The following is a 27121-nucleotide window of genomic DNA, read 5'->3' as shown; positions in this document are numbered from 1 at the left end:
TCCTACCCAAAGGCAATACATACAGAAATCTGTCTTGCACGTCTTACTCAATGCCCACATCATGAGGACAAACACCACGTATTTTGAAAAGTTGGGAGGAGGTATTTTAATCCCCAGAGGAAATGTAAAACTTGATTAAGTGGATGTGTGGCTGCAGTAGGTTAGACATACACACTTTGCAACTTTTTAAGCCTCATTTATTTCTACCTGGTTTAGCTATAAAGAAAATATACATACTGGTCGGGGGAAGTACAGATGTCGGCGCATTCAAGTTTCCCATGTTCATTCCCAGATATTTTTTCGCCTGACTAATTGTATGCTGTGACCAACAAAGGTGAAGCTATCCTAAAGTATGGACTCATACACTGACAGTGTGGTTGCCTTGACTTACAGCTCCTGGTAAAAGTATAGGAGGTGCTTTTCTTTTCTTACCAGACTTTCAAAAAAATTGTGTTGTATCCTGATCTGTCCTTGCTGGTATAGGTGACAGGGGTACAAGCCCTTTTTGGTCTTGGCTCAGCAAACCATGTGGAGAATATGCAGTTCCATTGCAAAACAGCACTGAAGATGTTTAGCATGTCAGTTATCAAATGCATAAGGATTTGCAAAATGGTTCTCTGTTGTGGCAAGCTGCGCATCTGCCTGTCTCTGTGTGTGTGTTGACAACTCATTGCCAACAAAACCTTTGTTTTCATAGTGTTTGGATACTCCTTACCACTGATCTGGCAAGCAAACATGCGTAAGCCAAAATCCATGGAGTACTAGCTTAAGCACATCTACATACCACAACAAAGATGCCTGAATTCCAACTGGAACCAGTTCAAAAGAAATTATTCTGAGTTTAATGAAATAGCATTTTTCCTGTAGTGCTATTGTTGATTTACCAACCTGGTTACACATAATCACACAGAATTGTTTATGTTTGACAGGCTCTCTTGAGATCATGTAATCCAACCCACTGCATAAACAGGATCAGCTCAAACAAGCTGTCCAGAACCTTGTCTGATTGGGGTTTCAGTATCTCCACAGATGGAGAGTCCACAGGTTGTCTGGGCAACCTGTTTCAGTGTCTGACCAACCTCTCACTAAAACATTTTTTCTTTTCTTGAGCTCAGATTCAATTTCCTAATTCTTTAAACTCGGTCTGAACACAAGAAAACACAGGAAAACACTAGTAAATTAAACACAGGACAGCTCTGAGGACTATGACATTTTTTAATATCACAAGCATACTTGTCTAATGCCAGGATGTTATAGGCAATATTATTTGACTGGGACTATTCAGTGCACCATGGGACAAAGTCAAATACTTCTGCCATTGTGAACAACCTATAGGTCAGATATTTAATATTTGATCAGTTTTAAATTTTATACACATGAAATGCAGAAAAATGAGCAGGTGAGAAATACAGAGTCATAAATTCATTATTCTGCACAGAAGAGAAAACAATCAAACAAACACAAAAACTACCTTTGCATTCAGAACTTGTTTGTATGAGAGGAAGATAGAAGCAGTTGTATCTCTTGCAAAATTCTCTTACTATTATTGGACACATTCAGCTTTGCTTTTGCAAGGAGATCTTTGATGTTAGTCTCGGAGTAGGACATGTTAAAAGTAGAGAACTTACTTCTGTATTCTTCAATTTTATCTAGAAAACAGAAAACACTGTGTAAGTAAATGCCAAATATAAAGCTACAAGACCATCCAAGAAAAGCACGGACTTGTGGAAAATATTAATCCCTGAAGACCCACAAGTTTCACATAAAAAATTTTTATCACATTAAGATAATGCTGGAGCCAGCAACATGAGAAAGCAGAAGTTCAATCACAATTTCAGAGGTACTTATTCGATCACCAGCTTTATCAGTTATCTAAGAGAGAGAGATAAATCTGCACCAACCTGTTCCTCATCAGTAACTATAAGGGAAACAGTAATAAATATCCCCAATTTGCATAGTCTAGCTTCTAAATGTGATATCTCCTCAACTTCTTTTTAATGGGACGTCCACAATTTAATTAAAATGATCACAGAATCACAGAGTGGCCGAGGTTGCAATGAACCTCTGAAGACCATTTAGTCCAACCCCCCTGCTGAGCAAGATCACCTAGAGCACACTGCACAGGATGGCATCCAGGTAGGTTTTAAATATTTCCAGAGAAGGAGATTCCACAACCTCTCTGGGCAACCTGTTCCAGCGCTCTCTCACCTTCACAGTAAAGAAGTGCCCCCTCATATTCAGACGGAACCTCCTGTTCTTCAGTTTGTGCCTGTTGCCTCTTGTCCTGTCACTGGGCACAACTGAAAAGAGACCGTCTCCATCCTCATTAAACCCTTTCCTCAGGTATTTATATACGTTATTGAGGTCTCCTCTCAGTCTTCTCTTTTCCAGGCTAAGCAGGCCACGTTCTCTCAGCCTGTCCTCATATGACAGGTACTCCAGTCCTCTAATCATCTTTGTAGCCCTTCTCTGAACTCACTTCAGTAGTTCTATGTTCCTCTTGTACTGGGGAGCCCAGAACTGGACACAATATTCCAGGTTTGGCCTCACCAGGGCTGAGTAGAGGGGGACGATCACCTCCCTTGACCTGTTGGCAACACTTCTGAATGCAGTCCAGGATACCATTGGCCTTCTTGGCCACAAGGGCACATTACAGAATCACAGAATCACAGAATTTCTAGGTTGGAAGAGACCTCAAGATCATTGAGTCCAACCTCTGACCTAACGCTAACAGTCCCCACTAAACCATATCCCTAAGCTCTATATCTAAACGTATTTAAAGACTTCCAGGGATGGTGACTCCACCACTTCCCTGGGCAGCCTGTTCCAATGTCTAACAACCCTTTCAGTAAAGAAGTTCTTCCTAATGTCTAACCAAAAACTCCCCTGGTGCAACTCTAGCCCATTCCCCCTCGTCCTGTCACAAGGCACGTGGGAGAACAGGCCAACCCCCACCTCACTACAATCTCCTTTAAGGTATTTGTAGAGAGGAATAAGGTCACCCCTGAGCCAACTCTTCTCCAGGCTGAACAAGCCCAGCTCCCTCAGCTGCTCCTCGTAAGACTTGTTCTCCAGACCCCTCACCAGCTTCGTCGCCCTTCTCTGGACCCACTCAAGCACCTCGATGTCCTTCTTGTAGCGAGGGGCCCAAAACTGAACGCAGTACTCGAGGTGCGGCCTCACCAGAGCTGAGTACAGGGGGATGATCACCTCCCTAGCCCTGCTGGTCACACTGTTTCTGATACAAGCCAGGATGCCATTGGCCTTCTTGGCCCCCTGAGCACACTGCTGGCTCATATTCAGCCGACTATCAACCATCACTCCCAGGTCCTTCTCTGCCTGGCAGCTCTCCAACCACTCATCTCCCAGCCTGTAGCTCTGCTTGGGGTTATTGCGCCCCAGGTGCAGGACCTGGCACTTGGCCTTGTTGAACTTCATGGAGTTGACCTCAGCCCATCGGTGCAGCCTATCCAGATCCTCCTGCAGAGCCTTCCTACCCTTGAGCAGATTGACACACACACCTAGCTTGGTGTCATCTGCGAACTTACTGAGGGTGCACTCAATGCCCTCGTCCAGATCATCGATGAAGATGTTAAAGAGGACTGGCCCCAGCACCGAGCCCTGGGGAATGCCAGTAGTGACTGGCCTCCAGCTGGACTCGACTCCATTTACCACGACTCTTTGGGCCCGGCCATCCAGCCAGTTTCCAACCCAATGAAGCGTGCGCCAGTCCAAGCCTAGGGCAGCCAGTTTCTTGAGGAGAATGCTGTGGGAGATGGTGTCAAAAGCCTTGCTGAAGTCAAGGTAGATCACATCCACAGCCTTTCCCTCATCCACCCAGCGCGTCACTTTGTCATAGATCAGGTTTACTGCCACCCAGTCAGCCTGCTGTCCAATAGGACTCCTGCGTCCCCCTCGGCAGAGCTGATCTTCAGCAGGTCAGCCTCCAGCCTGTACTGGTGCTTGTGGTTTTTCCTCCCTAGGTGCAGTACCCTGAACTTGTCCTTGTTGAACTAAATGAGGTTCCTCTTGGCCCATCCCTGCAGCCTGTCAAGGTCCCTCTGAATGGCAGCACAGCCCTTTGGGGTATCAGCCACTCTTCCGAGCTTTGTGTCATCGGCCAACTTGCTGAGGGTGCACTCTGTTCCACCTCCAGGTCATTGATGAATAAATCAAACAACAGTGGACCCAGTACTGACACCTGGGAGACACCACTAGCTACAGGCCTCCAACTAGATTCTGCACTACTGAGCACAAACCTCTGAGCTCTACCATCCTGCCAATTGCCAGTCCAACTCGCTGTCCACTCATCTAGGCTGCACTTCCTGAGCTTGATATAGAGAACAAACCAAAGATTACATAAAATCTTTTAGCCATGAGTGCAGACACATTTATCTGAGGGAGTGAGGATAAATCCTACATATTAACACCTGCACAAGCATCTGTTGATTATGACTAGAGCCTCCTCTCTTCCTTTTCTTCTGTGTCCATTTACAACAGCACTAGGTAAAAGAGGACTCTCAAATGCTTGGCACCAGAGGTTGAAGATATGAAATGCAAGTACATAGAGGCAAAATAGCATCAAATATACGTTACCAGAACAATTCACTTTGTTAAAGAGTGGAAAGTGCATGACTGTAGGGCACGACTTGTCTCCTCGAAAGATATAACAATCAGAAGGGCTTTCCTTGTCCATTTCCTGCTTCTCTATGTTGGGAAATGGAATACCATTTTTCTGGCAGTAGTCAGCTGCTTTCTCGACAGTCTGAGACACAAACAAGATAAAAGATGTATACAATTTCTCTGTTTGTTTTTGAAAACCTAGAAAAAATCAATCCTATCTCCAGTAATAAAATTAATTTGTACAAAATGATGATAGTTTCTTAGACAACAATAAATTATAACCTAAGTTATGTATAAAAAGCGAAGTTTTCTTCAGTTCTCTGAGGAACTGACTGAATCAAGAATACAAATGAAAATCCAGCACTTGCTTCTGGAGTCACTTCTAGCAAGAATCTTTGTTTAACAAATTACAGCTACGTCCAGAAAGGCTGACACTGAAAGATATCAAAATTAAAGGGTCTTGACATCTATACAACAGTCTAAAGATATGACCAGGTTCACAAACTTTCAGAACAAATTTTGCTTTCCAAAGCAGTCCTCCCATGCTTGCACTCTAGCAAAATTAAAAGGACCAGGTCTTTTCCCTGGGCCCATGAGCTTCATTTAATCTCAGGACTGGGCCTTCAGCCCCTGTCTGAGCTATCTCCTAGGTGCACTGGTCTCCTACTCATACTCAGCCATGCCTGTACCTTAGCTCTTTTGATCTGGACCCTGACCCATAGACTGACTTCCCAGCTTGACCTTGGAACAGTGTCATTGCTATGGACCTGCCCAACAGTAACTAGGCTGGTTACTGGCACCAGAGCTGATACTTTTCTGCCACCAGTCCTGATCCATACTGACTCTCCAGACTGACAATGCCCTCAGAAATATGTTTTATCTTCTGGGTAGCTCTGGAGTGGTCAGGCAGCTGGACTAGATTCTACTCTGTTCTGTTCTGATCTGTTCTATTCTAATTTCTATTCTGTATTTCTGCTCTACTCCTACTCTACTCTACTCTACTCTACTCTACTCTACTCTACTCTACTCTACTCTACTCTACTCTACTCTACTCTACTCTACTCTACTCTACTCTATACTCCACTCCACTCCACTCCACTCCACTCCACTCCACTCCACTCCACTCCACTCTATTCTCAATGCCTACTGTAATATATGGCAATCCAAAGCAGCCAGTGCTTCCTGGTGCATTTACCTCCACTGTCCCTGAAGTGACCACACTGAAAAGAGCCAGAGAAGCAGAGTTAGAAATATAAAATAATAGAAATAAAAATAAATGTAAACCATATCTTCCCTGCTCACTGAGTAAGGAGTTTTTGTTTAGTTTAGTATCCTTCTCCCTCCTCGTTCCCCCCACAAAATAGAATAAAACAGAGTTGGAAACATAAAATAATAGAAATAAAAATAATTGTAAACAATATCTTTCATGATCTTTCAGTTTTAATTTTGTTTTTGTTTGTTTCACTGAGAGTGTAACAACTTCATATTGTTTTAATTGTTTCAAAAAACAGCACAAAAATCTCTAGGAAATACCCTTGCTGTGTCATCTTTGAAACTGGTTGAATTTCTTCTCCTTTCTCTTCTCCGAGAATTTTCAGCCTCTGCAGTTGCTGCAGACTTTTTTGCTGGTGTAACTATTAATACCACATTTCCTCACGCTGCATACCTGAAGGATCTCTTTGAAGAATGTCATCAATTACTCTTAAGGAAGGAGTAGTATCAGTTACCCACACAAAAGTTCTGACCAGCCTTAAGGAAAAAAGGGAGACTAAGAAATTTGTGAGTGCTCTCTTTGTTGCTTTTATGCACCTTTGATAACCTGATAGCTTGATAACCTGAGAGCATATCATCAAATACCTGTGAACAAGACAGATAAAGTGCCTCAAGTTCTAAAAATATGTTTCTGCCAACTGCCTTGAAAAAAAGTCCACGCAATCAACCCCAAAGTAGTCTCTCCAAAGAGATAACCACATATGTACCTCAAAAGGATCTCCAGAGCTGAAGTCAAAGGAAAGGATAAGATCTGTCTGACGCTGCTTTTTAAGTACCAGAGGATAGGCAGAATTTATTGCCAGGCCAGCATCAATCAAGGAGATGGTTTTGTTTTCGAACAAGTGAGAGGACTGATTGTTAGCTAGTCCAATGGAAAAAAAAAAAGGAAAAAAAAAAAGCAATGAGATTCATGAAGACAAATATGAATATATATATATATATATATATATATGACCAACCCCAAAAGAGTACATCAGACTTTATTGATTATGCACCCAAAAAATATATAGGAACCTGCATCTTATACCCAACCAGATGTCCAATGTAGATTCTGACAGGAGGAATCTACATCCATATGAGCCACCTCTTTCTCTGACTGTGATCAATTTTAAACCAAAATTCCTGATGATCTTTTAGAAGAGATTATGCCCCTAGAAATATGCACTAGTCATTTGAAGATAAGATCTTTGAGGGAAAAATGAACAGATGAGCTAGCTCAAGATCATGACACTTAAATATATCTGTCTAAATGAAGGTTTCTGCTTTTAAGCTAGGTGCCCAAACTTCCATTATTTTAAGTGAGCATTCAGTTAGTGCAGGCGATAGAATCTAGAGACCCATGTTACTGTCCATGTGCCAGGAACACAACTCATTTTCATTAAGTTAGCTGTCTAGTTCCACCTCCTTAGTCTCCTTTCTGTGTCCTCCAGGTTCTCCTGCAAATGGGCACAGGGGTTCTGTAGGTTTTCTTTTGTACTTTTCACCCTAATGTTGTAGTCCCCTGAACTCAGGGCAGTTTGTGTGATTTTGGATGCCTGTGATTATGTGACTGAATTGAGCTAGTATCTTATGTGTCTGCAATGATATTGCAGGTCTGGATTCCAGTAGTGTGAAATAAAATTCTGTTTTTGACTTGTTTACTTGCTGCCCACAATGGGATGCTATTAAGAGAAGGTGGATCTTGGAAAGGAAAGTTATCTAATTTGCTGTATTAAAAAAATAAATAAATGGCAAAAACAGTTTTATTGGTTTAACATCACACAACCACAGCCTAAAAGCTCTGCCAGATCCCATGCATTCTGCTCCACCAATCAATTCAGATAACATAACCAGTTTGTATTTTTTGAATCTTAAATAAAAAAAGATTTCATTGGAGTTTCTTACGGCACTTGTAAAGGAAGTTATTAGTTGTTCCCCACATCCAGTTTAAAATACACTGCGTTGTTTTAGTCAGGATCCTGTAGATACTCCGTAAGTCATCTAAGAAGAGATAAAACAACTTAGAACATAGTTGAATCTAGACAACTTCACTTTTTGACTGGTGCAACAAAATCTGGTGAAGATGCATCATGTCAGAAGAACATACGTGCTGATAGTATACAGCCAGCCTTAGTGCCAAGGCCCAAGTGCTTCCAAAGAAAAAGAACCATACTTTTCACTAGTTCAGATAATTAACATCAGTCAGTGGAATCTTAGCCCACTTGAAACAGATTTGAATAAGTCAGTCAAGGCCTGATCTTTTCTGGGCCCCTTGCAACATTCTTGTGGCTCAGAGAGTGTTCTTTCTTTTAATTTTCTTTCCAGCTGAAAGTCCCATGGATAAAGTGAGAGCCAGGTTACAGCCCGGTAGAACAAACTGTGCGAGGTGGGGAATATTGGCAGAAAACCATGAGAAATTCAAGAGATCATGTGAGAAAATGTGAGAAAACCAGCTCAATGCGATAATTTGGAGGACCGTATTGGGCAAAGACAGGCCAGGAGTGATCTGTGTACACAGTCCTTGGAACAAGTACAGGAGATTAAAGAAGCAATGGCCATATTTAATCTCATAACACCAACCAATTCGCTCCAGAAGGAAGTTGGCAAAAAGCTGCCCATACACAGTGGGTGATGGAACTTGTAGAGCCCTGGATCTACACATGTGATATATCAGCTTAACATTGCAAATATATTCTAGGAACTTCAACATGAAATTCTTATTTGAAATTTACTTGTGTCTTGCTTAGACCTCTTCTTGGTCTTTTTTAAAATAAATCCAAATAATCTTCATTTGACTCATAGTCCAATAAATATTGTAGATATAAGCTAAATGAGTTCAGTTACTTAAAACTTCCGTGCTAAAGTAACTAAAAGTTACTTTTATCTAAGCAGATAAAAGGGTGGAGATTTTGATTAGCTGCCAAAAATGCTTGCTATAGGATTTCTTATTTCATGACTTTTCATTTCCAAATGTCTCTAGTGATGGATGTTCCAAATGACACTTGAGAGTAATGCATGCTAATTAGATGTAGCTAATAGCAATCCACTGAGAAATCCACTCTTCAACATATACTTCATCAGTTTTGAATGCCTGAGAAGTACAGGCTCACTCAGGAACAAGAATACATGGGAAACTGATTGTTCAGGATTAGGCTTCCTAATTTATTTACTCAGGAAGGCAGATTCTAATTACTTTCACGAGAACAGAAAGCTTTATGAACATTGAAAACTGGAATATCATTGATACATTCTATAGTATAATTTTCACTAGATCATCCCACAATGACCTTACATAAGATTTACACTGGAATTTATGTTCACAATCCTCCAAAGATGGATTTTTTTGAAAGCACATACGATATAAAGAGCAATAAAAGATACTAAAAATGAGATAAACTTGCCATGCAATGATTGTGACATTTCTTCTGGAGTACCTTCTTGTGCAAGATAGTCTGAAAAAATGCAAGTGTTAAAAAATGAAAAAATGAAAGGAAAATGAAGTGGAGAAAAAGCTAAAAGCCAGTGACATTAAAGAAACACATACACATCAACTTACATGACAACTTTTTCCAACAAATGCATGTGGGCTTTTGTAGTAAATCACAGGATTTGTAGAAAATCCTGTGAATTTTTCTAAATGGGGTGAGGAGAGCATCACCATTACAGTAAGCATTAATGTGCAATACTTGCCTCTAAATTCCTTTTCTATTTCTTTGCAAAGATTAACACAGCTCTCTATTCTTTCCTCCTTTGTTTTCATCACCCAAGTCTTATGCACTTTAAGGCACATTTGGTAGGATGCACGTTTTTTTTCATCTTCTTAAAAAGAGAAAAGAAGAAAAGGAAAGTATAAGAATACACAACAAAGGAATTTGTGAAGTCAGATTACTGAGAGTGCAGGTACGAAGAAACTTCCACATCATTCACTTGCCTGACAATATTTTCAACAATTTATTGAAGACTTCTTCAGGATCTCTCCCACTTACAGCACAAATCTGAAGTTCTAGTAGAAGCAAAACAGTCTGAGAAAACTCAGTGGTATTTGACATGCTTTCTAAGAAAGACAAGATAGAAGTTACATCAGGATGGAATTTGTCTTACCAAACATCAGCATGATGGTATTGATCTAAGTAGATGGTAACTAACATGAATTAGTGAAGATGTAGTCATTGTATCAGATGGAATCTGTAGAAAGCCTGCCCTCATTTGTCTTATCCTAAAAAAAGTTTAGACTGGTGAGAGGAACCATGTAGCAAAGTGAATATTTCTCCCTGCTGACAATAAAAACATCTAACACTGAGCTTTTCACATCTGGATGGCTATACAATCATACCAGAATAGAAATAGTCTTTGTTTTCATTCTGGAAGAAAAACTCCATGAAACACAACAGCAGGAGGAGTAGCAAAAGTTGGAGTAAATGGGAATTAGTTACGTGTTGAAGACCTTACAAATTATTACATGTATGAGAGGGGGAAAAGGGCCTGGATTTCCTTGTACCTTGCCTGACAATCCTAACAGTCCCCCAAGGGATTACATGGGGAAAGCAAATCAGAGCGTTTAATTAAAAAAAAAAAAAAAAAAAAAAAAAAAGGCAAAAAAGCACAAAGAATCACAATAACCCACCATGACCATATCCATATGGGCTGCACATCTTTGTCTCACAGGAACTTAGTAACCTTTGTAACAACCACTTGATATAGTCTAGAAAGAAATAAAAAAAATAAAAAATATAATTAAAATAAGAATACTCCTTCTCATAAAATAGTCACTGTCTTTCAGTAAAAGACATCAAGAAATCTAGCCTTGCACTTAAATGTAAATATAAGTACAGTTCCATTTTAGATTCCTTGAAAGATCTCCCCTGTCTTCTGGCTGGCACTCTAGAAGAGCACTATTCTCCTACTGATTCTGTTCATCACTCATAGATCTGTGTTTTAAGTGTCAGATAAAGAGTGAAGCAAAGAAGGACCAAGTAACTCAACTTTATGCATGTCCTTTGCCACCAGGATTCCTGCCTGCCTCCGTTTCAGCAGCAGGTCCACATTTTACCTAGTCTTCCTTTTGATGATTATGTACCTACAAAGCCCTTCTTGTTGCCCTTAACATCCCGCACCAGATGTAGTCATGACTGACACTTCAGGTCTCAATTAGCGGTATCTTCAATGCCCATGCGTAATTTGAAGTGCCCAAGGGTAATTTGAAGTATATGCTCAATTTGTAATTTGAACATAGAGGCAACGGAAAAAAACAGAGTACCTCGTATAGCCTTTAGAATTTCTTCCATGCTTCCCAAAGCACTCCCCCATAAGCCTGAAAGAAAAGAAAAAAAAAAAAAAAAGTGGTTAAAATACTTGTTTTATGTTTGTCTTACTAAGAATCCAATCCAAGATTGCCTTTCAATAGTACACTCCTCTTACCTAACTTTCAAAACCTGTAAGGTAGAAGTCTAAATCAAAACTACTTGCATAGTTTTCCCTTATTGTCCACTGAAACGATTATACAGCTTAAAATCTGATTTATTCCTTCTTCCTCATGCCAGGTCTACAGTTCAGTGGGCTATTTTTTATTTTTTTTTATTTTTGACATTAAGGCCAGTATCCCATAGCAAACACTGAATACTCTCGCACTGTAGAACTCTTGGTTGAACACTTCGCTGTGCAGACCCCACACATGAGCCCAGAACCATAAGTACTCTTCATTTCTTCACTGTATTTTGATTATTATTATTTTTTTCTGTCTGAATTAATTAAATAGCCAGAATTAGAGTGGATTTTCTGTTTGTTTGTTGAGTTTATGTTTTGTTTTGTTTTGTTTTTCCTAGAGGGAATGATGCCAAGCACATGTTTTGAGGAGACCGGGGCATGAAGTGATTAAATGCAAGATGTGTTTAAGGGTGATACATATATCTAGATGTGTCATAGACAAGTGAGATGAGATTTGCAGCTGTAGGTAGGGAATAAAAAGATTTGGCACCTGGACTGAAACAGAGTGAAACAAATTGAAATAATAGGAGGAATCAGTCCTCACAGGGTGCATCTGATTTGGGAAGCATCACTCCCTGTAAAGTAAATATGCTGAGATTATAAAACATTTAGACAGTTAGGCTGGGAATATTTTACTAACTTTACTAACCTAGGATGGAGGTCTCTAATTTTCCTTAATGACCACATAAAACCGGTCAGTTTAGGTAGTGGAGAGTAGGGAGGTATTCAGATGTTCCCATCTGGACGTTTAAAGAGAGACAAACTGGTCTCCAGAATTCTCCATTATTATACATGCATACGTAATATATATACACACACAAAATACAATAATAGCTACATTATTATAACCTGCAGAAAGATACAGAATAGTACACCTGTTTATATATATATATATATATATATATGTATATGTATATATCCATATATACCTGTATATATATACAGAATACAAATATAGATAGATAGATATTCTACAAAGAAGAATCAGGAAGATTTACCTTGCATGTAAAAAATGCTTTTTTCCTTTTTCTTCTCCATCAGTTTACCATTTTTAAATTTACTTCCAAAGTTCTCCGTACTCACAAAAGCACCCAAGGCAGTATATCCAGCCTCATGTGGAGTGAATTCAAACCAGGTCCCTGAGAAAATCAAAGAATATTGTGTTTTGTCACACAATATTCAGAAGTATAGCTGACCTCACCATCCCAAGATAGCATTCAGGTTGTTTTTCTTTTCCTTTCTTAAATCACCTGACTTTATCTGACAAAGATGAATTTTCATATGAGAAACAAAGATAGTCATAGCATGCTATGCCTGCTGCTTGTTATGCTCTTGGTATCCTTTATAACCTGGCCTCCAACTGCTACACCTGAAAGGTCTGGGATTCCTGCAGATCATCCGTCAAATTGTACAGCTCTGAATAAATCTCTCAGATGTGCTCATAGGCCTCTCAATGCTTATCAACTAAGAGAGTCCTTCTGCTCATGTGGCGTGACTGCCCTAATACACTTTACATGTAGTGTCAGTGAAGAGAAGAGAAAGGGTTTGATTCAAGTACCCACATATATGTTACCAGGGACTTATGGTACCAGGGACCTATCCTGAACTGAGTCATCTGCCTGGAGCTGACTGTTATGATGTAGGATGGAAAGGAAGCCCATACTGTTATAGAGGAGTAGGTGAAGTAGGCAGAGTATGGCAAGACTGAGGCAGGGGTTAACCACTCTGCCTGCTCTGTGCTACGTGTTCTGCAATGAAAGGGTTAACTTTTCTGCCTAGAATTTAGGACCTAACCACTTTGTCTCTGCCCAGAGCTATAAACATTGGCCTGAGAACTTTCATCTGATGGGCTGGGAACAACAAACAGATTATTTGAGAGAAACACCAAAATTCCTGTTTTGAGAAAAAATCAGCTTCAGAGAAGATCAAGGCCTCAGGAACACATAACAAAGGATTGGTGCCAACCCAAGGCCCACACCTGTCCTGTGCCAAAGCTCTGTTTTGCATGGAATAAGGTAAGATGTTTTGCAGAGGTGGGACTGCTGTAACAATATGATTGTATATGTTTGCAGAGTGCCTTATTGCAAATCGTATATAAACTACTGCAAATTTTGTGTGTGTGCTCTCTCCCTCTCATTTCCCTAATTGAGCAGCTGTCTGATGATCATGACTAAATCTTACTAAAAACGTTTACTAAAAGGAGGTAGCAATTCCCCCTTTGTCACAGAACATCCCGAATCACTTTTGTGACAAAAGGATTCTCAAATGTGAATAGAGAGAACTTTACAAAAGAACTGAGCCCCTCTGAATACTCAGATGGAAGCCAAGGAGTTCTATGATGGCACCAAATGTCTATATTCCAGCTTCCACATTGTGGTGGTGCAGACCCTCCCTCCACCTCACCCCCCCACCTCCAGCAACTCTTCAATGTCAGGATTGCCATTGTTACAAGTGCAGTGAGTTGGGATGATTAGGCACTCCTTAACTTAATCTGGAACTCCTGCTACCTGGCTACCTGAACTGTACAATCTGGAAAGTACTGGAATTGTATGGTTGGTTTAGCAACACAAGGATTAACTAACCTGAATTGTGGCCAGAATGGAAAAATACTGACCAAAGCCATTCATCTCACAGTCCTATAAATACCGGTCCTAAGCAAAAAGCCCCCTTGAGCTCTCCAGGACCACAGTGGGCTGTGACCTAGGATCTTTCCCTTAGGAGGGATGCCTATTAGGGCAGACTCCTTGAGGTTCAATGATTGTCTGCTGAATAAGCTGAGTCAGGCGAAGGTGAGTACTTCAACAAAAGAAAAGTTCTTGATCGTGAAACTCAATAGGTTGAGTTTAGAAATCCCCCAATCCCTTGTTGTATAGAAATCACCAGTCCCTTGCTCTACAGAAATTACTAATACCTTGTGTGTGAGCAGTGCTATTTACAAATCTTTAACTAAGTCACTGTATGGATTGCAGCAAACGCTACTGACTTCTTGTATTAAATATGATAATGATTAACTAATGATAAAAAGCTGCTAAGGAAAAAAACAAACAAACAAACATACAAACTAATTTGTGATTTACCGTAAAGGAATTCATACATCTTAAATTGCTGCTACATGAGACCTGCATAAAATTTCATCTACAACCTACATTTTGAAGATCTATTTTATTGATGTCTTATCTAATCTGTTTAGTCTATTCTGTTCTGGAGTTGTCTCACTCTCCTATCACGCAAGTGACCTTTACAGAATATGATTCAGCCCCTGGAAGTGCCTCTTTTTCTCCATCATTTGTCAAAATGGGGTTGGGTATAAGCACAGTTTCTGTCTGCCATTGCCTTAAGGGAACCTAATCGTATTTAAGATATCTGATGGTATTTAAAATACTGTAAGATGAACCCATATTTACCTGGAGAGCTTGCACCCGCTTCACTCAGTTTTTTCTTATCCACTGCTGCATAAATTGGGTAAGGGTTTATTCCACTCTCTGAGGCATCCCTGTAATCAGTCAGCTTGTTCTCATCAAACTGGAAAATAAGTATGAACATCAGTTGTTGTTCCTCCCTTCTGTACTACTGGGGATAACCCCACTTTGGAGAATAGAGTTGGATTAACCTCTCTACCTTTACATATCCAGAGATTAGACATAATGCTCTAAAATTTTGCTTCAACTTATACAACTCCTCAAAACATTCACAAAAGTCAAATTCAGTTGCAATTACTTTGAGATGTTCAAAACATTCAAAAGGTGTTTGCAATTAGTTTCTTACCTGATGCAGTATTCCGTATACAACACAGGCCCAGACATCAGTGAGTGAGTAATGTTCATCTTCTGATGACTCCTCTAAATATTTTATTTCCTTCCCAATGTCCCAACTGTCCACTGTGAGAATTTTGATTAGATTCTCTTCCAGGGACTTCAATTTTTCTGACCATTTCCAATCTGTATACAGCATGGACATGCACCTTTTAAGGAGAAAGAAAAATCCGTTCTATAGTAAAGAGGGAAATGAATAGAGCTTTGATTTTTTTTTTCCTTCCAATCTGCATGCAGATATTGGAATGATTTAAAATATGTATGGGAAGAAAAAGAACTCATAGGCTTCTCCACAAGCAAGGAACTTTGCAGCATAGAAGGATGTCATTGTTCATTGATAATTTGCTTCCCACTTGCATTCTGATAAAGTCATTTAATTAGTTAGATGACATGAAGCTGAATTTCAGGTGGTTACATGCCATTTATTTAGGGTAAATTGCTGTAGGAATACAGATTTTGCATAAATCTTTAGTGGGAAAGATGTGAAGCCTGCTAAGAAACAGATAATCCATTAAAGAACATGGAACAAACTTAAGTAAAATGAATTACATCATGTCACCATTTTTACAAACTTGTGAAATTTTTAGTCTGTTATCAGGTCCAATAAATTTGGTATATTTGCAGTGTGGCATCATATCCTACTAAAATATCATCTCTGCTAACTACTTGCAGAGATGTGAAGGGCTCAGACTGTTCCAAGACCAACTCTATGGCCCTAATAACACCTAATAAATTAAGGTGTATAGAATTACTTTCTTCATCAAGAGCAGCCTGTTGTCTGTGTATTGACTCTGTACAATGAAGATCATAAAATCATAGAGTCATAAAATAGTTTGAGGTGGAAGTGACCCTAAAGATAATCTAGTTCAATCTCTCCCTTTAATGGGCACAGACAACTCCCATTTGATCAGGTTGCCCAAAGTCCAATCTGGCCTTGAACATCTGCAGGGATGGGGCATCCACAACTTCTCTGGGAAATCTGTTCCAGTGCCTCACTACTGTAATAGTCAAGCACTTCATAGAATCATAGAATTATTCAAGTTGGAAAAGACCTCTAAGGTCATCTAGTCCAACATTTAACCTAGTACCGACAAGTTCACCACTAAGCCATGTTTCTAATTCTACATCAAAATGTTTTTTGAAGACCTCCAGAGATGGTGACTCAACCACTTCCCTGGGCAGCCTATTCCAATGCCACACAACCCTTTCAGTAAAGAGATTTCTCCTAATAACCAACCTAAATCTCCTCTGGCAAAGCTTGAGGCCATTTCCCCTCATCTTATCACTTGGTGTTTGGGAGAAGAGACTGATCCCCACTTCATTACAACCTCTTTTAAGGTAATTGTAAAGTACCATAAGGTCTCCCTGAGCCTTTTTTTCTATAAGCTAAATAACCCCAGCTCCTTCAGCTGCTCCTCATAAGACTTGTTCTCTAGACCCTTCACCGGATTTGTTGCCCTTTTTTGGGTTCTCCAGAGCCTTCAACAGTTTTGTTGCCTTTCTTTGGACATGCTCCAGCACCTCGATGCCCTTCTTGTAGTGGGGGGCCCAAAACTGAACACTATGTTCATGGTGTTCATACCAGAGCTGGGTACAAGGGGAAACTCACTTCCTTAGTCCTGCTGACCACACTATTTCTGATACAAGCCAGGATGCTTTTGGCCTTCTTAGCCACCTGAGCACATTGCTGGCTTGTATTCAGATGGCTAGTGACCAATACCCCCAGGTCCCTATCTGCCGGGCAGTTCTCCAGCCACTCTCCCCCAAGCCTCTAGCACTGGTTGGAGTTGTTGTGCCCCAAGTGCAGGACCCAGCACTTAGACTTGTTGAACCTCATACAGTTGGCCTCAGCCCATCAGTCCAGTCTATCCAGATTCCTCTACAGAGCTCTCCTACCCTTGAGCAGATCAACACTCGTGCCTAACTTGGTGTCATCTGAAAACTTACTGAGGGTACACTCGACTCCCTCATCCAGATCACTGATAAAGATATTGAAGACAACTAGCCCCAATACTGAGCCCTGGAGGACACCACGAGTGACCAGCCTCCAACTGGATTTAACTCCATTCACCACAACTCTTTGGGCCCAGCTACCCAGCCAGTTTGTAACCCAACAAAGCATACACCTGTCCAAGCCTTGAGTAGCCAACTTCTTCAGAAGAATGCTCTGGGAAACAGTGTCAAAAGCCTTACTGAAGGTGAAGGTGATATGGTAGACCACATCTACAGCCTTTCCCTTGTCCACTGAGCACATCACCTTGTCATAGAAAGAGATCAGGTTTGTCAAGCAGGATCTGCCTTTGATAAACCCATGCTGACTGGACCTTGTCAGGGCCTGATCAACCCTGGGCCAGGGTTGTCCTGCAAGTTCTGTGTGATGGCACTCAGGATAAGCTGCTCCACAAGCTTTCCCAGCACCAAACTCAGACTGACATTTCTTCTTAACATATCTAATCTAAACCTACCTCTTTTAGTTTAAAACCATTATGCTTTGTCCTATCACTACACTCTCTGTTAAAGAGTTCCTCTTCAGCTTTCTCACAAGGCCCTCTTTAAATACTGGAAGGCTGCTGTAAGGACTCCCTGGAGCCATTTCTTCTCCAGGCTGAACAACCACAACTCCCTCACCCTGTCTTTGTAGAAGAGGTGCTCCGGCCCTCTGATCATCTTCGCGACTCTCTTCTAGACCTGATCTAACAGGTCCATGTCTTTCTTATGTTGGAGCTGAATACTGTTCTCTAGATGGGGTCTCATGAGAGCAGAGAAGAGGGAGAGAATCACCTCCTTCAATCTACTGGCGATGCTTGTTTTGATGCAGCCCAGGATATGGACTTGGCTTTCTGGGTTACCAGCACACATTGGCAGCTCCTGTTGAGTTTTTCATCCAGCAACACTGCCAACTCCTCCTCAGGGCTATTATCAGTCCATTCACAGCACAGCCTGTATTTGTGCTTAGGGTTGCCCCAGACCAGAAGCAGGACCGTACACTTGGCCTTGTTGAACTTCATGAGGTTCAAAGAGGCCCACCTGTCAAGTCTGTCTAGGTCGTTCTGGATGGCATCCTATCCATCTAGTGTGAGGATGTTTGGGATTACTGCAGACACCACATAGGGCTCCTAACCACAGATAGTGACACTTGAGGTGTAAAGTGTCCAAGACTTCCACAGGAGCTGTAGACCTGTGTCCTTGTGAACCACCTGAAGAAAACCAGAATTTTCTTCTATAACATCTAAGCTGTTGCTATAAGTCTATCTTTACAGATCATAAACCTATCCCCTTAAATAAAAGAGAAGGCTAGGTGTATATAGGTGTACATACAGGCACATGTATTTAGTTGTCTAAATTAAGTGTGCAACAATCCATGCATGTCGCTGACAATGGTGCACATAGACATTAAATTAAAATGGCACCTGTTCCCGAATGTCGTTTCTTTCCATTGCATAAAAGATACATCTGAAAAGTAAATCAAGTACAAAATTCAAGAGAATAACCATGCATATATATAATGTTATTTAACGTGTCATGTGTGTGAGACATCACTACAAATTTAGTAGATTTGATGCACTTTATGTAGGAGACCCAGTGCTTTTCCCAACAGGAAGGGGGCAGGCAAAGTAGGTAAAATGGTAGCAGGTGTTTACATTTATGCACCTTGAGTCATTCCCATACACTCGAAAGATGTAGCTAAGTTTTATAGGCCCTTTCTAAACGTTACATAACCTGTATTAAACAAGCCCCTTTACTTCTGAGTAGTATGGTACCCAGAAGTTTTCAACATTTTCCTGGCTGGTTGTCACTTTTCTGCTCTCCTCATCGTCATTAACCTGTAAACAAGGGGAATTATATCTTCAAGAAGGTAAGACAGAGTTAGCTTAATTGAGAAGTTTTCCTCTCTAGGGATGAAAGATCAGTCTTGCTGGACTGTAGGTGATATTATAAGTATTTCCTGTGCCTCTCACCTTTTTACAGGCACATCTCACCTGCCGCTAAGTTCATCAGTTGTGAGCCCCATACAGGGTTCTGAACAGTGAAGAAAGTGTCAGATTTCTACTGAATCTATGAAGCAGTTCACTTACTATCACACCAGTCAACAGGTACCTACCAAGTGGATCCTGACACCCCACACAGATACATGACAGCATCCAAGATATTCTGATTTTTCAGCTCCACCAAGGTTCCTAGCAGGGCTATCATAGCACGCAGGCCTCCTCCTGATCCCAGAACAACAATGTTAGGTACATTATTCTGAGGAGAGGAAGACAGAAAACACCAGTACATAAAGGTTAATCTTGATGCACTCTCTTTAGAGCAAAGGCTTAACAAACAGTCAGGGATAAGGGCCCTTGAAGTTCTCACCTCACCTGTTAGTTTTGTTTAGGACACATTCCATAATCTACCTGCTTTCCCCTATTTCTCTTTTCCCTTTACATAACGGTCACAAATTATGTTCTCCTTTATATTGTCCCACCATGAATGAACCGCACTTGTCTTTCTGATATGTAATTTTGTTCTGGCTATGTTTCTGTGATGTTGCTTCAAAACATAATTATATCTTGAGAAGTATGTACTGTGTTTCTCTGTTCCGTCTCCAAGACCTTTATTTGTTATTTTTTTCCAAAAGTGAAAGATAGAACTATTATAGCCAGCCAAGACATTTCTAAAGAAGTATGCTGTACTGCATTCAACTAGATTGGAGTCAACTTTCTTTATAGCAGCCAATATGGTGCTGTATTTTGGGTTTCAGGCTAGAATGGTACTAGTAACACACCAATAATTTGACTGTTACTGAACAGTGCTGCCACAGCATCAAGACTCTCTCTTTCCCACTCCGCACTCCACCCCCAGAAAGCAGGCTGTGGGTGAGCAGGAGGCTAGGAGGCAATAGAATAGGTACGGGACAACTGACCCAGATGGACTAAAGGAATATTTCATACCATGTGATGTTGTTCTGGTTTTGGCTGATATACAGTTAATTTTCTTGAGGTCAATAATTTGAAAATTGACCTCATTAATTGACAAATTATTGGCCTCACTTCAAATGACAGTCTGTGTTACATCATGGGAGTGTTATCCTTTTTACCTTAACATGATTGTCAGTGCTTACCTCCTCAAAATGAACATCAAGTAATTTATGCAGGCACATCTGCACTCTTCCTCTTCTATTCCGAGTGGCTCTTATCTCACCTTCTGAGAGATCGCTAGACAAACGAACTTCATTATTAACCTGGCATAAAAAATGAAATACATTCAGGGTAAGAACATTTCTCACTACATCAAATTTAATACACAGTATCCATACATAGGATCCAGCTCTCCACAGACTAACCAATGTTTACCCTGATTTAATACCTAACATCATCAAAAAGAAGATCAGAGAACTCATTTTTCTAGTATACTTTAAATAGAGGATAGAAGGGCAGAATTCTTGTTGAAACAATTTATCAACTGCAGTCAAATTCAACAACTGATTTCCTTGAGTCAATGATATATCTTTCAGTTAAAAACAAATGTCTAGCTGGAACTAATGTTCACAATAGCCTAAAGAAATAGAACTTTCACAGGTTTCTCTTATAGATCTGATATATGTTTGTGGCAGCATTCATTTCACTTAATTTCACTTCATTTCACTTAGATTTCACCCTGAGATCTACAGTACCTGAACATAATAGAGTCTTAGAATCACACAGTCACTGAACAGTTTTGGTTGGAAGGGGCCTTTAAAGATCATCTAGTTCCAACACTCCTGGCATGTCTGGGAAGACACACCTTCCACTAGACCATGTTGCTCAAAGCCCCATCTAAGCTGGCCATAAACACTTCCAGGGAGGGGGCATCCACAATTTCTCTAGGCAACCTGTCCCAGTGCTTCACCACCCTCATTGTGAAGAATTACTTCCTTATATCCAATCTAAATTTACTCTCTCTTAGTTTGAAAACATTGCCCCTTGTCCTCTCATTACACACCCTGGTAAAGCATCTCCCAATCTTTTCTGGAGGCTTTCTGTAAGTATTGGAAGACCTCTATAAGGTCTCCCTTTATTGCTCTCTCCTCTTCCTTAGAGAAGGAGACATCTTTAAGTTAAATAACCCCAGCTCTCTCAACCTATCTTCATAGAAGTGTTCCATGCTCTGATCGTTTTTGTGGTTCTCCTCTGGACCAACTGTAATAGGTCCATGTCTCTCTTGTGCTGGGGGCCACAGAGCTGGATGCAGTATACCTAGCAGGATATCGTGAAAGCAGAAGAGATTGGGAGAATCACCCTCCTTGATCTGCTGGCCATGGGCTTTGATGCAGCCCAGAATAAAATTGGCTTTCTGGGTTGTAAGCACACATTACCAGTTCATGTCAAGTGTTTCATCCACCAGTACCCCCAACTCCTTTTCTGCAGGGCTGCTCTCAATCCATTCATCGCATAGTCTGTATTAATATTTGTGATTGCCTGAACCCAGGTGCAGAACCTTACACTTGGCTTGGCTGAATTCCCAAAATAGAACCCTGAGGGATGAGACACCACTCATCACTGGTCTCCACCTGGACATTGAGATATTGACTGCAACTGTTTTAATGTGACCATCCAGCCAATTCCTTATACACTTAGCAACTTCATCTCCCAATTCCCTCACCATTCCTGGATGCAACTCATCAGGCCCCATCAACTTGTGCATATTCAGATTCTTCTGATGGTATCGAACCTTGCTTTCTCCTACAGAGGTGGGACTTCATTCCCCCAGTCCCTGCCCTGAGATTCTGTGACCTGGGAGGTATTGAATGAGCAATTGCATGTGAATACTGAGGCAAAATATTGTTGAGTACCTCAGCCCTCTCCATATCAGTTATAGCCGTTAACATTTCTTGAAATTAACATTAACATTAACATCTCTTAAAGTGGGGCCTCATGAGGACAGAGTAGAAGGAGACAATAGACAATGGGACAGTGTAGAAGGAAGGAGAAGAAAAGTAATTTTTAACACAAGGACTGAGTCATTGTCATGTTGCATCATGCTAGTCACCACAAATCCTAGGGATTCATGATTTATGGACTGGTGGCTTTGGTTGCTCCACCTTAGCAACACTGCCCATATTCCCATAACTGTCATCGAATGTTATCATTTGAACAAGACTTCCTATGCTAAAAACATTCATAAATACTGTGTACATCCAAAGGCAATAAAAAGACCAATGTTAGCCTAAACATGTATACAAGTAGTATACTACTACTGTATAACTGATTAGGATAACATTGGTCTTTTACTAGCTATTAATGGTTAGTTGACTCAGATTGATTTGATAATTTATATCAGAAAGCAGTTTGGAGTTCCCAGCATTCTGCTTCTTAAGAAGAGAATGGAAGTTTTATGATAAAGTGTGAATAACCCTTTGGTATAACACCCAATTGTTAACAACCTAATTTCAAAATTATTCAAAAGGTAACAAACAGGTGGGCACTTGTGTACACAAAACAAACTGAAATATTCATAGAATCATAGAATGGCTAGGGTTAGAAGGGACATTGAATATCATCTAATTACAACCCCCTTGTCATAAACAGGAATGCCACCTATTAGATCAGGTTGCTCAGGGCCTCATCTAACCTGGTCTAGAACACATCCAAGGATGGGGCATCCACAGCCTCTCTAGGCAACCTGTTACAGTGCCTTGCCACCCTCTCAGTGAAGAATTTCCTCCTAATCTCTAATCTAAATCTCCCCACTTTTAGTTAAAAAAATAAAAATTAAAAAAAAAACAACCACACCATTCCCTCTTGTCCTGTCATTATCTGATGCAGCAAAAAGTTTCTCTCCATCTTTCCTATAAGTTCCCTTTAAGTATTGAAAGGCCACAACGAGGTCACCACAGAGCCTTCTCTTCGGTAGGCTGAACTCTGCCTTTCTTCAAGGAGAGGTGCTCTGGCCCTCTGATCAACGACGTGATCCTTGTCTGGAACTGTTCTAGAAGATCAACATCCTTCTTGTGCTGGGGGCTCCAGAACTGGACACAGTACTCCAAGCGGGGCCTCATGAGGGCAGAGTAGAAGGAGACATCCCCTCCCTTCACCTGCTGGCCACTCCTCTTTTGATTCAGCCCAGGACGCAGTTGGCCTCCTGGGCTTCAACCACGCACCGCCAGCTCATGTCGAGCCTTTCATCCACCAGAAGAACCCCCAAGTCCTTTTCTGTAGGGCTGCTTTCAATGAGTTCTGCTCCCAGTCTGTACTCCTGTCTGGGTTTGCCCCGACCCAGGTGCAGCACCTTGCACTTAGACTTGTTGAACCTCATTAGGTTCACATGGAACCACTTCTCAAGCTTGCCCAAGTCCCTTTGGATGGTGTCCCTTCCTTCTGTTGTATTGACTGTTCCGCTCAGCTTGGTGTCATCTACAAACATGCTGGAAAGTGGGTTCACGCGATACCACTGTCTATGTCATTGATAAAAATATTAAACAGTACTGGTCCCAGGAGAGATCCCTGATGGACACTACTCATCACCACCTGGACCTAGAGCCATTGACCACCACTCTTTGGGAGCGGCCTTCTAGCCAACTCCTTATCCATGGAATTGTCCACCCATGAAATATATTTCTCTCCAATCTGGAGATCAGGATGTCATGTGGGACTGTGTCAAAGGTTTTGCAGAAGTCCAGATATATGACATCAATCAGTCTTCCCTTGTCAACTGCTGTAGTCACTCCATCACAGAAGGCCACCAGATTGCTCGGGCACCATTTGCCCTTGGTGAAGCCATGATGGCTGTCTCAGATCACCTCTTTGTCTTGCATGTGCCTGGACACTGCTTCCAGGAGGATCTGTCCCATGATCTTGCCAGGCTCATCGGTCTGTAGTTCCACAGGTCCTCCCTTCTACCCTTTCTAAAAATGGGAGTGATGTTTCCCTTTTTCCAGTCGCCATCACATTCTCCTGACTGCCAGGACTTTTCAAATATGATGGGGAGAGGCTTGGCACCTACATCAGCTGATTCCTTCAGGACCCTAGGATGCATGTATCAGGCTCCATAGACTTCTACTTGTTTAGTTTCATCAGGTGGTCTCAAGCCTGTTCTTTGCTTACAGTGGGTGGGACTTTCCCTCCCAGCCTCCATCTGTAGGTTCAGGGAAATGAGAGACATGGGAAGCCTGACTGGCAGTGACGACTGAGTCAAAGAAGTTATTGAGTACCTCAGCCTTCTCCATGTCAGTTATAGCCATTAACATTTCTTGACATTAACATTAACATCTCTTAACATCAATGGAGAGAAACAACCTCTTCTAGAATACCACTCCTAAACCATATTTCATACACTCCAGAGATACTGTTGCACTGTTCCACTTCACTAGGAAATTCATACATGATTAGCTCATATGTAGAAATCTATATTGCAGATGTTTGCAGTCAGTGAGATGAATCCTATCCTTACTCTCATTCATTTTTTGGATGTTTATCTTTTGATATCATCTAGACAGGAAGACTCAAATAATTGAAGTTAGTCCCTACAAATACTTTGCAGAGTAACATATGCATGAAGTACATAGAACATCCATTTTCAAAATCATTATTACATAAGTGTCATAGAATATGGACAATGAAGCAGACAGAAGAAGAGTTAGAAAACAGAGAGGGAAACTAGGGTAAGGGAAAGAGCATACCTCGGTAGCCATTGAGACGTCCGTCTTGGTATCCTATAGATCTTTGAAAAAGTTATGAAGAGCAATGTTTTAGTTCAGAGTAAATTTGCAACTGGAAAGTGTTGAAGAATGGCTCAAAGAGCAATGGCACGGGTCCCTAGAGGAATTGTACAAGCAAGGCAATTAAAATACAGAGTTTATAGCCGTGCAGTAGGTCGGATGAGAAGCACTCTTGTGAAAAGTGCCAGGGCAGTCCGTCCTTGAGAGAGAGATAAACAGGTGGATCTGAGGCCCGGGAAGATAAGGGAGTAGCTTATGCGCTGTAACCGCAAGTAGGAGAAACAGTATTTTTTGCAACACTTCTAGCCTTAGCCAATAGGATAGTGACCAGTAGGCATAATTATTGCTGTGTGTATAAATATACGGATATCTGCGCAATAAAGTTGAAGCTTGTACTACCACTCATATTGAGCTGATCACTTGCTTCCCTGCGCCAAACTCAGCAGGTCCCTGCACCCGCAAGTGGCGCCCGAACAGGGACAACATGGAACCGAGGCGCGGTGAGGACAAGCACTGATTAGCAGCAAATCGGAGGGCAGAAGATTGCCTAGACTGACCTAAAAAGGGGTCTTCACTGTCCGGAGGGCTACCAGTGTGGATAGACACGGAGCTGCACAAATCGCAGACAGACGCAGCGCGGATAGATGCAGAGAAAAGGCCAGCACTATGCATAAGGACATAGCCCTCAACTTATTGCAACGCTTTTTAGAAAAGCGAGGGGTAGAAGGAATTAAGCATATTTCAGGGCTTATAGCCTTTGGGGTAGCAAAGGAATTTTTTGGTAACCCTGAGTCATACTTTGATGTGGAAGAATGGAGAACTTATGGGGACTGTTTGTGGGATTTAGCTATAGATGATGATAAAATGGTTAAAAAATTAATGAAACCGTGGCGGGAAACTATTAGTAGTTTAAAAAGATACAAGTTAGAACAGCAAGTTGCAGCTGTGGCTACCCAGAAATTAGGAGATCAGCCCCTAGAATCAGAGGGACTGTTCTCGGTGGGAGGCAATTACTCGCCTATACCACCGTCTGGGTTGACCGATAACTGTTGAGCCACGGCACCCGTCGCCAGGGCCCCCCAGGGCGTCACTCCCTTCCCCCCCCCCCCCCCCCCCCCCCAGTAAAAGGGCGTCACACACACACACACACACACACCCCTAGTAAAATAGTAAAAGCCCGGATGCAGATCAGGAGGCATGGCCTACGGCACCACCCCTTCCGACCACGGTCGAAACTGGGATACAAGTCTCAGGAGCAGAAGACGAGGTTTCCGACAACGAGGAGGAGGTGGTGGGGCGACTCATTTTAAAACTGAAAGAGGATACACCCAGGGAGAGCCTTAAGGCTCCCACTAAGCCACTGCCAAAGCCCTCCCCACAGGGGATAGAAAGGGTTAATTGACAGGCGATAGCCAGAGAGGCGGCAGATGCTCAGGACTTTGAATTGCTGAGCCCCCTCGCTGATCAGGCTTTCCCAGTAACCTATGGGCAGGGGGCTGCGGGTCTGCAGGGAGCTCACACCCTGCTTGACTGGAAACTACTATCCCAGCTGAGAGCCACAGTAGAGAGTGGGTTGCATAGTGAGCCGACCAAACAGCTGCTTAATTATATTTGGGGCAGCAGTATTTTATGTCCCGAGGACATCGGAACTATTGTAAGAATGATTATGACACAATCTGGCCAGCTGTTATGGCAGGCTCACTGGCAACGCATATGTGATATCAGTGCTCACACGCCCCGACCACCGGGAGATCCTTTAGAATACGTAACTACCGAGCAATTAATGGGGGTTGGGAGATTTGCATCGGTGGATATGCAGGTACAGTTAGGGCCGGAGATCAACAATAGCCACTCCCGTGTAATACTCCAACTCCGCTCTACCGGCCCACCACGAGATGGCGCCGCCGCCCACGATCCCAACACCTGCCCCACCTGTGATGCAGCCCGCCTACAGTCAGACGCCGCCAGATCACACCAACTACAACCAGCCACAAGGGAGAGCCTCGGACTGGATTTGGAAACCGCAGTAGAAGTGACTTTAATAGATCAGCGGCCATTAAAAATACCGACAACTTTTGAAGGACCACTGCTTATCAACAGAAGGCTGCAAGGAGCATTGTTGTTTGGATGGTCCTCTAGCGGATTAAAGGAACTCTTTGTGCTACCAGGAGTTACTGATGCGGACTACAATGGAATAGTACAAATCATGGCCCAAACAAGCTTCCCACCCATCCACATCCCGAAGGGAAGCAAGATTGCTCAATTAGTCCCT

General features: G+C 41.8%; 1 protein-coding gene across 1 annotated transcript; it reads right to left on the bottom strand.

Annotated features, from left to right (window-relative positions):
- Positions 1–1201: 1201 nt before the first annotated feature.
- LOC137844256 (cytosolic phospholipase A2 gamma-like) lies at positions 1202–25258 on the bottom strand. Its single transcript, XM_068660459.1, has 14 exons — positions 24811–25258; positions 20275–20394; positions 19273–19415; positions 15124–15319; positions 14763–14880; positions 12357–12497; positions 11132–11185; positions 10499–10576; positions 9806–9928; positions 8455–8528; positions 7780–7912; positions 6603–6757; positions 4441–4765; positions 1202–1721 (listed from the first exon to the last, which is right to left on the bottom strand). Exons 1-14 carry the CDS (start codon positions 24820–24822, stop codon positions 1480–1482), a joined length of 1914 nt encoding a protein of 637 aa, XP_068516560.1. The 5' UTR covers positions 24823–25258; the 3' UTR covers positions 1202–1479.
- Between the last annotated feature and the right edge of the window lie 1863 nt (positions 25259–27121).

The sequence above is a fragment of the Anas acuta genome, chromosome 25 (genome assembly GCF_963932015.1).
Source record: "Anas acuta chromosome 25, bAnaAcu1.1, whole genome shotgun sequence".
NCBI classification, from domain to species: Eukaryota; Metazoa; Chordata; class Aves; order Anseriformes; family Anatidae; genus Anas; species Anas acuta.
The sequence above is the reverse complement of the archived record's forward strand: the minus strand, read 5'-3'. Positions and strand labels throughout refer to the sequence as shown.